Raw genomic sequence first — 11211 nt, forward strand, 5'->3', positions numbered from 1 at the left:
CTACCGAAACCGCCAACCCACCGCCCAAATCCCATATGCAGAAATCGTCGTGAGTCTATTCTAAAAATACAGTGCACAGCGCGAGGCAGCAGGTCCGACGTTGAGTCGTCCCGCATGAGCAAAGTGACTAAACCGTATGTAAGACAAAAAAAAAAGAAAAAGAAATCGTTAAGAGGTCGTAATAGTGATCGGTGGGACAGTGACCGATGGGGCTGTTGCTGTCTCAGGGGTCGGACTCGGGGCCGGCTTGATGTCAGAAAGAGCAACGGTTTGCTCCTCGTCCTGGGGAGTCGCAGATTCGTCCTTCTTGTTGCGACGGAGTGCGCGGTTGATAGGTCGGAAAGTAGCCTTCGTAGTATCGGCGATGAAGCGACCGCTCTTGTTAACAGGCTTCATGAAGATCCGCATGCCGCGGACGAAGTAGTCCAGCGCGACGCCGCAGGGTCCATCTGGGATGATGCGCAGGACGATCGCCCAGGGGAGACAACCGACGGCGCAGACGAGGCAAACGCCCCACTGGGCGCCGCTGAGCGGGGTGATGCCGAAGGCGGTGCTGCCGACGAAGATGATCAGGACTTGGCCGCCGATCATAACGCAGTTGATTCCCAAGAACCAGTAGTTGCGGAACATGCCCTCGAAGATGTTGAACTTGTTGTCCAGGCGGCGGTTGTTGAACTCGTTGAAGATCTGCATCCAGACGAAGGAGTTGAATACGATTGTTGCGAGCTGTATTTGAATGTCGTTTGCGCTGGGGGTGGACTGGCCGTTTGAGGCGTAGAATAGGGGGGCGAGGAGGCGCTCGCCGGCGAAGTAGAGCATGAAGGTCAAGGCGAGTTGGTACACGGCTTGGCCTAGGATCATTTTCCACATTGGCACGGTGAAGAGTGAGGCGCTTTTGGGGACGGGCTTGCGGTCGAGGATTTGCTCGGTTGGGGCGTCTGTTGCTAGGGCGAGAGCCGCGAAGGTGTCCATGATCAGGTTGACCCAGAGGAGTTGCACTGCGTTGAGCACACTCTGGTTGTCGCTGCTGTACAGTGACGAAACAAAGGTCAGGAGCACGGCGGTGATGTTGACTGTGATTTGGAACTGGAGGAACTTGGCCACGGCGTCGTTGACAGCGCGACCCCAGGAGATGGCCGTGACGATCGACTTGAAGTTGTCGTCCAGCAGAATGATCGAGCTGGCTTCCTTGGCCACCTCGGTTCCAGCAATGCCCATGGAGAATCCCACATCAGCGGTTCTCAGCGCCGGGCCGTCGTTGGTTCCGTCGCCCGTGACGGCAACGGTCTCGCCCAGATGCTTCAGCCGCGCGACCAGTATACGCTTGTCCTCAGGTGACGAACGAGCCAGCACCTGAAGCCGCGGAATGACCTGGTCCATCTCCTCGTCCGTCAGCTGCCGGAACTTGGGGCCCTCCATGACGACGCCGTCCTCCGTCTTGATGCCACACGACGAAGCAATGGCAGTGGCGGTCGCGATATTGTCGCCCGTGACCATCTTCACCTGCACCCCGGCTCCGTGGCATCTCTTGATGGCCGCCGGCACCTCAGGCCGCAGGGGATCCTGGATCCCGACGACGCCGACCCAGGTCATCTCGCGGAAGAGATCGGTGAAATCAGCCGAGGACGCGTCGTCTTCCATCCGCTGCATATCCTGAGGCGGCCAGCTCGAGACCTTGGGGAAATCCCGATACACCAAGCCAATTGTTCGCAGAGACTGTCCGGCGTACGACTCGATCTGATCGAGCATCGCGCGTCGGTCCTCACTCGAGACTTGGTCGACAGCGATGCCTTCCTGGTCCATATGAGCTACCTTTGTCGAGCATGCACCAGCCATGATCTCGGCGGCGCCCTTGACGAGCAGGCGGTAGCCGACGACCGGGTCGCGGTACACCACACCCATGCACTTGCGCGCCGAATCGAAGGGGATCAGCTGGACGATATCCGCAGACGCACGCTCTGTCGTGACATCCATGCCGAGATAGTCTCGCGCCAACTGCAGCAGGGCCACTTCTGTCTTGCTCCCGATGAACTCCTTCGCGCCATCCTGCTCGCCTTCGAACGCGGTGGAGTTCAGTGCAATGCTTTTGATGATCAGATCGCGCACGCGTGGCGAGCATTGCTTGGAGATCTCAGTCACGCTCATCGAAGCTTCAGGGGAGTCCTCCAGTGGGATCTGGTTGAATCGATGAGGACCCAGAGTCCCCGCCACCACCGTCATTTTGTTCTGGGTCAACGTTCCCGTCTTGTCGGAGCAGATCACTGTTGCGTTGCCCATTGTCTCGCAGGCCCGGAGCACACGAACAAGGTTGTTCTCTTTGACCATGCGCGTGGTAGCAAAGGCAAGGGCCAGGGTGACAGCCAATGGAAGGCCCTCTATGGCAGGTTAGATTTTTCTTCTCGGACATAGTGTGTAGATTTAACTTACCGGGAATGGCGACAACAATGACCGTGACGGCAACAATAAGAATATCTACGAACTGCTTTCCTTTAACAGCGGGGGATGCCGGATTATTAGAAAGCTCAGCGCAGAAGCGGAAGAGCAAAATGAAGAACAAGAGGATGGCGGCACTGATCTCGTTAGCAGGAATGACATAAAAGACGAAAAAAAAAAAAAAGGAATACATACCCAGAACCCAACCATCCAATCCAATTAGCCAAGCCCCCCAGCTTAACCTGAAGAGGCGTCGGATCATTCGCCTCCTGCAACGACAGCAAGATACGGCCATAAGTCGAATACGGACCAACACTAGTCACGACATAAGTGCCGACACCCTCGAGCACTTTAGCCCCGGAAATCATAAACGGATCGAGATTCTTCTTGGCGGAGCCGTCGGAAAGCTGCCGCCAGACGTCGTGGCCGTTCGTCTTCTTCATCTGGTCCGACTCGCCCGTCGCGGACGACTCGTCGCATTTGACGCCGTGCCCTGAGACGAGGATGCCGTCGGCTGGGATGGAGTCGCCGGGCTCTAGGTGGAGGACGTCTCCGACGGTAATGTCGTAGATGGAGATCATGGCGACTTTGCCGGAGCGGATGGCTTTGACTTCTCGGTCGTTGTTCTAGGATGGGTTAGTGGGCAATTATCAGGCTGGGAGATAGAGTGATGTTTACCCGTTTGTTTAATTTGGCAAACTGGCGTTCCTTCTGCCAGTCGTTGGCGGCGGTCACGACAGTCACGATGATGATAGCCACGCAGATGGCGACGCCCTCGATCCAGTCGACGCCGTGGCCGGCGCTCACGGTCTCGTAGACGCCAAGTGAGAGGGACACGACGGCGGCGATCGTTAAGAGAATGATGATCTTATCGTTGTAAGCCATCCACAGCAGCTTGAAGAAGCCGGTCGATTTGCGAGCGGGTAGTCGGTTCTGGCTAAAAACGCGGATTCGATCGTGGAACTGTGTGGCGGCATCGGCGGCCGGTACGTCGGGAGGCGGCGAGTGCTGTTGCTGCTTTGCGTGCTCCGGGGAAGAGGTTGAAGTCGCGTCCTCGAAGGCGACCGTCCCATCGAGATGGGTCTCATCCACTGATAATCCCGACGTCAAGTCCGTCCGCAGGCCCCGTTGCAGACCATTCAGACCACCAAGCGCGCGGAAGGCTGCTAGAGACTTAGGGTTCTGCATCTTGTTGAGCTGGCCGGGCGAAAAGGCGAATCGGTTGTCCTGGACCACGAAATCCTGCTGATTCCGCGGGTCCGGATTCAGGGCATCGGCCTCATGCACATCGTCATAGTCCGATGCGCTGGGTGCCGCACTGGCGAACTTGGTGACGGCGGTGGTGGCCTCGGAGTTGGTTCTCGATCTTACATAGGTGTTGGCGTTGGAGATAGTCGAGTCAGACCTCGGGCGTAGAGTCTCCTCATCCATGGAGTGAGACGTGCGAGGAGGCCCATTCTGTACCATAAGAAGGTTAGTATCTAGCGGTGGTGGTGGTGACATCGCTGAGGATGACGATGATGATGGTGGTGGTGGTGATGTGGATATGGTATCCGCAGGCCCTGAAGCGGGCGACCGAGACGGCTGTTGTGAGATATCAACATACGGATCCATCTCAGCCAGAACGGGTGGAATGTGCAGGATTAGGGGTGCTTTTTGATTTTTATTTTTAGTGTTATTCTTTCTTCACGCACCTGACTAGCTGGAATCCCTGCAAAGGGGTCCAGAAACTGGTCGCGACGGCTCTCGTTTGGAGTCGGCATGAATGCGACCGACAGATGTTATGAGCACAAAGATATTGAGCATGTAGATATGGGTATGGTACTGGAAATGGCGTTCACATATACTCCGTAGATGAGCGGGTTAACGAGGGGTTTCTTCAACGAGGCAGTGCTGATAGCCGCAAGTCAGATCGGGACACTTGAGAAAAATGAAAAAAGTAAATTCAATAAAGTGTCGGTTCCTTTCTGATTCTAGCGTTTCTTGCCTTTCAACGCCTCCTCATAGCCCGGTCTAAACAGGCAGAAGTGGGTGAAGTGATGATGAAGCCAACTCTATAGCAGATGCTGACTTTGACGACACACGATGGGAGAGATCAAAGACAAGGCGCGATATGTCTCTCGAATCAATCTCTGCTGGCGACTCCGGAGTAAAAGACGAGTGACCTAAGCCCGCCAAGGGTGTAATTCCATTAATTGAATATCACGTTGCATTACTTTTCTTTTTTTTCCCATTATTATTTTTTGCACAGCCTCCCTCTTGCGTGGTCAATCTCCCGCGGTTCCAGTAAAAAGGGGGTAGTGAGTGGAAACAGTGGCCACTTTAATCCCCAAGTGGGGTAATAACCCAGGTAATAGTCCAGACGTGATTGATTAAGAGTTGCATACCCAGCAATGAGCAATTGTCTGTGTAGTTCTAGGCGCCTCTTGCCCCTTCTTCCATGAAAAAAAAAAGAATCATGGTGCCCTGCTTTCACAGCGGCAGCGGCAACTCCTTTGGAAAGCCCCCCGCTTAGCGCCAGCGTTTGCATCGCATAGATGAGATGACGCTGGCGCCGTCGCTCTCTGCGTTTCTGACTGGCCAGACTCGGCGTCAAGAAGCGACGAATCGCGCGAATGGAGCTATTCCAGACGATCTCTGGGCGGGCGCATAGCATCATAGCATTAAGTTAGCTCGTTAGTGTGGACCGGGACTTTGTGATCGAATTTGCCGCCCAGGGGGTGGCCAGTCAGTCTTCCCCTCCGCTTTGTCAACATCACTTGGCCTGGGCCCCCCTGGGCTTGGACGCTGCGATTTGCGGATTCCCTTCCATTGACGTCAAGGTAGTTGGTTTCAACCTGGGTATACTACCAAGGTACACACGGGGTATGTTTCCCAGATCTAGAATGCGCAGCCATCTTGGGTGACACGTGAACCAGGAAGATACGCCATGGCGATGTCAGTTCATTAAAGTGGCAATGTCACATTGATCATTTCCACATTGTGGACACAAGAAGCTAATTGACTTGTCTCTTGTGAATGGTGGCTGAGGATGGATCAGAAACAAGAATGTCGACTGTGAGTGACGGGAATTGGCAGCCGATCGGGAAGAATGATGTATGGATGTGGCGCAGTGTGGCTGGTGTGGTTGCGCAACCCTAAGTGTGGCTTAGACGTCGGTTCCCTGGTAGGCTGGTAGGCTGTCGTAGACTGTAGCCACGAGGGAATATGACAGCCAGTCTGTCGGTAGGTAGCTTGATTAGATAGATGGAAAGATGAAGGAAGAGGAAGAAATGTGCTCCAGCGATTGATAGTGATGTTTTGTCAGATAGGCAACATCGTTTTTGGGCAGTCAAGGCTTTAGTGTGCTATAGCATGGTATCGGTATTACCGACCGAGTCCCGGGTATATTGGACGATAGATACCAGATCAGATATAATATGTACAGTGCTGTATTATGGGCCTATGTATATACAGTGTCCACGGTGTAGTATCATCCCTCCTAGAGAGCCACCCATAGCAACCACTAGACTCAAGATACACGGACCAGGACTAAAGATAGCCCCACGTGTCCGGGACAGTGGCAGTCGAGGCTGAGGCTCACCAACTCACATCCGCTAGCCCCGCGTATCGATTCCCCAAACCGCAGAAGCACTCCTTCGACCGCTGCGCCGTCGTATCCTCAGTCTCCCCCCGTCCCAACACCTCATCCATACCCCAAGCAATCCTCTCAGCACCCAGTCTCGCTCCCTCAAGGTTCGCGGCTCCAGGCCCCAGACGCAATGCCCCCAGCCTCCCCGTCACGAAGAGCGGGACCTCACGGTCCCACATCAAATCATCCGTCACACAAGGCAGCCCCCCCTTCGTCTCAATCGGGTAATCGCGGCTCATAGTCTGCAACAGGGGCAGCTCCCGCACGTCCAGGCCCATCCCCGTGGCAAAGTAGATGTAGTCGATGGCCGGCAGGTCGGCGATCGGCGGCTCCGTGGTGAGACGCCACGTCTGCGTCTCCGGGCTGTACTCCCGGCCTGTGATGACCGTGCGAGTGTGCATCGAGACCCGGTGGCGCGCGGCGTGCTGCCTCAAGACCTTCTGGTATCGTGGCGTGACGGAGCCTCCGTTGCGCGCGGCTTGGATCATCTTGAGGCGTTCTTCGTCGGTGTCGGCAGACCAGAAGGCTGCTTTTTCGAAGTTTTTGAATTTGCCCATCCAGCTTAGGTCGATGTCGAAATGTTTAACTGCGGGGGGGGGTTGTCTTGTCAGCTTAGTTCTGACTGTGGATCGGGTTGATCCTGACGGTGGCAGTACGGCGTCAGCCTCTTTGGGAAATTCGCCGGCTCACTCACCTTTAAGGTCAGACCGCATTATAAACCAAACTTTAGTCACTCCCTTTCGCACAGCCATGTCGACTAGCTGTGCTGACGATAGCCCGCCTCCGACGACTACGACGTTCGTCTCCCGCCGCTGCTGAATCTTCTGCCTGACGTTGGGACTCGGGAATGAGCGGATCTCCGTACTGTGGCACGCGCCATTCGTTTCCTCCGCAGAAAGTGGGAACGGGAAGATCTTCCTGTGACCAGGTCCAATAGCCAACACCATCGTGCGACTGTAGAGCTGCGTCCCGTCCGTATTCGTCACCGTGAAGATCTTCTCCGTGGGCGATAGATCCACATGGTAGTCGTATTTGATATCGCAGGCTTCGCGCTGCTGGATCGTGCCGGGGGCGTCGAGTCCGTACCGCGAGATGATACTCTCGCAGTAGTCAGCGAAGAGGCCAGTCGAGGGGGAGAAGTAATCTTTGCGGTCTCGCTCGTCGATCTCAACTTCTCCCACTGCTCTTCAGGACATTAGTACCAATCCACAAACATATAAACAATCCCACAAAAGGAGAGAAGAAAAGAAAAGAAAATAGAAAAACATACTGCGCTCTCGACCTCATCATCTTCTTCTTCTTCTTATGCTTGCTCATTTCCTTCCCCACACACCCCGTAATCTCCCACAAATCCCCCTCCCGGCCCGTCTCCCCCGTATAAGCCAACAACCCATCGCGATCCCCCGGATCCACATGAAAGAACATCGGACTGCGCAGCTGCTCAATCTCCAGCGTCTTGAACGCACGATTCCACCGCTCCATCCACCGCTGTCCCGTGCCGTCTAGCACGATCGTGGAAAGTGACCCCTCGCCCATTATTGCTTCTTCGGTATCCGGTGCGGAGTCGACGGACGATGATAGCGACGGCGCCTCGGACTCGTTGGACGACGATGAGGCTGTTGAGTATGTCCTCTGTCGTGAACGCGAGTTGTACGTCTTCCACTTTTCGGCGCGCACGCCCTTGACGCGCCGGTTGTGAGCCTGTACGAGTGGCATTCGCCCGCTGTGCTTGTTGATCCAGTGGTAGCGCTGGTGTTCGTCGTCGGTGAAGATCGCCGAGGGGGTTTCTTCGCGTAGGCGGGCTGCTGCTGCTAGGCCGCAGGGGCCGGCGCCGACGATGAGGACATCGACGATGGGGGGGTAGGAAGGGGAGGTAGGTTTTTTGTCTACCATGATTTGTACCAGCCGCTGGTTTGTAGTGGTGTATGAGTGCGGTGCGCTGTTGTGGGATATATGAGTTTAGTATATGTTATGTGGAATTGAGTGTGTTTTGCGAGGGATAGATCGAGGATAGACCCTTTATATGCCTGTCGAGGGACATCTTGTCAGTCATACTCATTCATAGAGTGATGGTTAACCCCAGGGTACTCGTCCCAAGGTCCTTGTCTTTCTTTCTAAACGGGTAAGTCAGTGTCTTGTCAGTGGATGTGGTGGATTGTTTGCATCATGGGGACCCTGGGGGAATGAAGTCGCTTTGATTATCAGCGATCATTACTTTTTTATAAAGTAATGTAAGTCAGGATCCACACTTTAGTTATTTCTCGAAGATTAATGAGTATCAGTATTAGGTGGTTTATCGACCTTGTGAACCTGGCCTGTATTGGAGTGCGTGGCTTTTCTACTATAACGGCCCCTACTCCAGGGTTACTAGGTATGGTTGATAAGTACTCTACTCTAAATTTATCTTGTTTGACTGTACTCAATGTATGCTCCACTGCTCCTGCTCCGATTGTGTATTCTCATTCTTAATACCCCCTAATCTCAACTTCACCCACAAAACTAGCCCTACCAATACTGTGACGAGAATCTTCAACAATAAGACACATTGGAATTACATTCATTACCACCCAATAAACTCAGCAACAAAAAAACAGGCTAACACTCAAACCCAACCTCCCCACCCAAAAAGAAGGCCATTACTTATGCCACTTCTTCACCCTCGGCGTCCCCGCCGCATTCGTCCCATTCGCATTCGCACTCACACCCGCCCTCGACCGCGGCACACCACCCCCCTCCCGCCGATGCCACGCATCCTGCGGCCACACCCACCCGCGAACGCGCTTCGCATCCCTACGCTCCCCAATCTGCGGCTCCGGAATCCACTTGTCCTTCCCGTCTGGGAGGATACGCTGGCGGGTGAGCGCGCCCGGCCCGCCGACGTTGAGATGCGACGATGGCTGCGACGGCAGCGGCACCGACTTGGAGAGCATTAGGAGGAAGTACAGTGCGAAGCTGGCTGTCATTGGGACGGGGAGACCTGATGTGTTATCTTGGTAGTTGTCGAGGAGGGGCGATTGGCTGGCTAGGGAGCTGTCCTCACTTGAGGGGGTTGGTGAGCTGTGGTACGGGGGAGGTGTACTTCCGCCTCTGCTTCCTCTGGGTGGTGCGCCGGCGTTATGTGTGGCTGCAGCAGTGTTGGTGGGGATCGGGGCGGAGATCTCCAGGAAGCCGAAGTAGGGCACGTCGTCGCCGGCGTCACAGCCAGCGCGGACGCAGACGAGCTCGATCTCGGTGATGATGAAGCCGTAGCGGCAGGAGTGCTCGCGCATGCAGCGCTGGAGGTGGGCGAGGCCCTTGAGGTACTCGACGCGGCGGTGGGGTCCCTCATTGCGCATGCCAGTATTCCAGCGATCGAAGCTCTTGGCGATACCGACGAGACGGCCGCGGGGGAGGCCCGCAAGCGTCTGCTCGGTGTCCGAGGCGTAATTAGCGAGGAAGTGCGGGCCGCCGTAGTTTCTGTTGGCCATTGTGCGGGGTATAGGGGCTGCGTAGAGGCGGAGGTGGTCTGGGCCCTGGGAGACTGCTAGGGCGGCGTTTACGCGGGGCGCGTAGATGTCTTGGATGAGGTTTATGAGGGAGGGTTCGGAGTCTGGTGAGAGGCGGGTGCTGGGGACGGGGATGTGCGGGGTCAGGTGGGAGGGGATGGTTGTTGTGAGGAGCTTCATGAGGCCGCTGATTTCGTTGAATGTGGAGAGCGAGAAGGAGGTCCAGCTACGCAGGTTGCGGATGTCCCACCAGAAGTAGTCGTGCATGCCGCGGGTTGGGACGACGCTGACGTTGCGGACGAGGTTGATTGCTTGGGTTGGGCCCGTTAGGTAGGAGAGGAGGGTTGTGGAGTGCGGGCTTATTGCTTCGACTGGTTGGGTGATGCCGACAGGGGAGCATTGGGCGCTGGAGATGTGGTTGTAGCTGTAGGGGGAGCCTGGGAGGACGAGCGGCACATGGCGTCTTGGTCGAACCCTTGGGGCTTGCAGTTCCCCTCCGCAGGGTTGTTGGTAGGGTGGGTAAACCACGATGTTGGGAGTCACTGGGGTGGCTGGAGTGGTAGGGGAGCTCTGCGCTTGGTCCGTGTAGTGGGGGAGCTGCCGATACGTCGGGTAGCCGTATCGTTTGAGAGTCTCCTCATCAACGCTGGGGCTCGAGCGGGAACGAGAATGCCCACTGGAGGTAGCCCTGCGCTTGTGAGACGACGTGATGCTCACTGGGGACGACAGTGTCGAGCCCTTCTGGGGCCCGTACATGGGCGACGGGACGGATACAGGAGACACCAGCGGCACGCCGTCCGGGAAGCAGTCCCCGGTCTCGATGCCGGTATGCTGGTTCGATGGACGACTCGGCGGGTACTGCAGGAATCCTGGCGGGTTCCTGGTGTTCGACAGCACCAGGCGTTGCCGTTGCGGTCCACCAGCGGACACCGGCTCAATCACCACGTCCTGTGAGCGGATCTTGGGCAAGAGGGCGGGCCCGTGGTGGTGTCGAGGAGGAGACTCGCCGCCGGGGCTCGTCGTCGCGGTGACCGCAGACCAGGGGGAAGAGTCGTTGGAGTATATCGATGAGTCGGAGGCGTGTCGACTGTGCCCCGTCCCAAGCAGCTCTCCCAGTGGCACGCGGGGAGGCGTGCTAGGGCGGTAATAGCAATATTCAAAAGACATTAAGGCGAGACTGGTTCACTGTCAAGCAAGATAGGGATGAGGTGACCCAGGCGATATCAGGAAAACCAGCTTCCCGTGACGAGTCCAAGGACGGTCGTTGCCAATCAATCGATCTAGACGAAGGATAGATGAAGAAAAGAAGACATAAAGCGAGCGCGTATGCAACGACGAAACAAGGGTATCACAGTCCACTCGTTCCAGGCTGGAAGAAACCACGATGAGTCTGATATTCGTTTCGAGGGGAAACGTTTGGATATTAAATGCTCCTCGGGCAGGGGACCTGCGGCATCCAGGAACAGGCCCAGTAGCCGACGGACAGGACCAGAATAGGTCAACATGAAACATGGAGGAAGCTCCATCTTGACGCCAATCGGCTAGTCGGGTCGGATATTCTGTGCTTGCCAGGAGATCCAAACTCATGGTGCCATCCGATAACTCCTAGGAGGGTGGACACGCAAAAGGCGCGCATGTTCGGGGGATCTCAACCAGGCACGA

General features: G+C 55.9%; 3 protein-coding genes across 3 annotated transcripts; all 3 read right to left on the reverse strand.

Moving 5' to 3' along the window:
• Nucleotides 1-168: 168 nt before the first annotated feature.
• On the reverse strand, nt 169-3936 carry pmcB (putative calcium-translocating P-type ATPase(PMCA-type); the record flags this gene model as incomplete). Its single annotated transcript, XM_024815280.1, has 4 exons — nt 169-2375; nt 2428-2570; nt 2629-3059; nt 3112-3936. 4 exons carry the CDS (start codon nt 3934-3936, stop codon nt 169-171), a joined length of 3606 nt encoding a protein of 1201 aa, XP_024670174.1.
• A 1984-nt stretch (nt 3937-5920) lies between these two features.
• BDW47DRAFT_132937 (FAD binding domain protein) lies at nt 5921-8073 on the reverse strand. The gene is made up of 3 exons (XM_024817700.1): nt 7335-8073; nt 6759-7249; nt 5921-6650 (listed from the first exon to the last, which is right to left on the reverse strand). Exons 1-3 carry the CDS (start codon nt 7955-7957, stop codon nt 6013-6015), a joined length of 1752 nt encoding a protein of 583 aa, XP_024670175.1. The 5' UTR covers nt 7958-8073; the 3' UTR covers nt 5921-6012.
• Nucleotides 8074-8700: 627 nt separating this feature from the next.
• On the reverse strand, nt 8701-10716 carry BDW47DRAFT_132939 (uncharacterized protein; the record flags this gene model as incomplete). The annotated part of the gene is made up of 1 exon (XM_024817701.1): nt 8701-10716. The coding sequence occupies one exon, from the start codon at nt 10714-10716 to the stop codon at nt 8701-8703; it is 2016 nt and encodes a 671-aa protein (XP_024670176.1).
• Between the last annotated feature and the right edge of the window lie 495 nt (nt 10717-11211).

This window comes from Aspergillus candidus (assembly GCF_002847045.1).
Source record: "Aspergillus candidus strain CBS 102.13 unplaced genomic scaffold BDW47scaffold_38, whole genome shotgun sequence".
Taxonomy (NCBI): Eukaryota; Fungi; Ascomycota; class Eurotiomycetes; order Eurotiales; family Aspergillaceae; genus Aspergillus; species Aspergillus candidus.

Bases quoted from the DNA above. Each gene is read 5' to 3' on its own strand.
- BDW47DRAFT_132937 (XM_024817700.1), bottom strand. From the start codon at position 7,957: ATGGTAGACAAAAAACCTACCTCCCCTTCCTACCCCCCCATCGTCGAT. The intron at 7,250-7,334 runs GTATGTTTTTCT...AATGTCCTGAAG, and splicing joins ATGATGAGGTCGAGAGCGCA to AGCAGTGGGAGAAGTTGAGA. The intron at 6,651-6,758 runs GTGAGTGAGCCG...CCCCCCCCGCAG, and splicing joins AATGCGGTCTGACCTTAAAG to TTAAACATTTCGACATCGAC.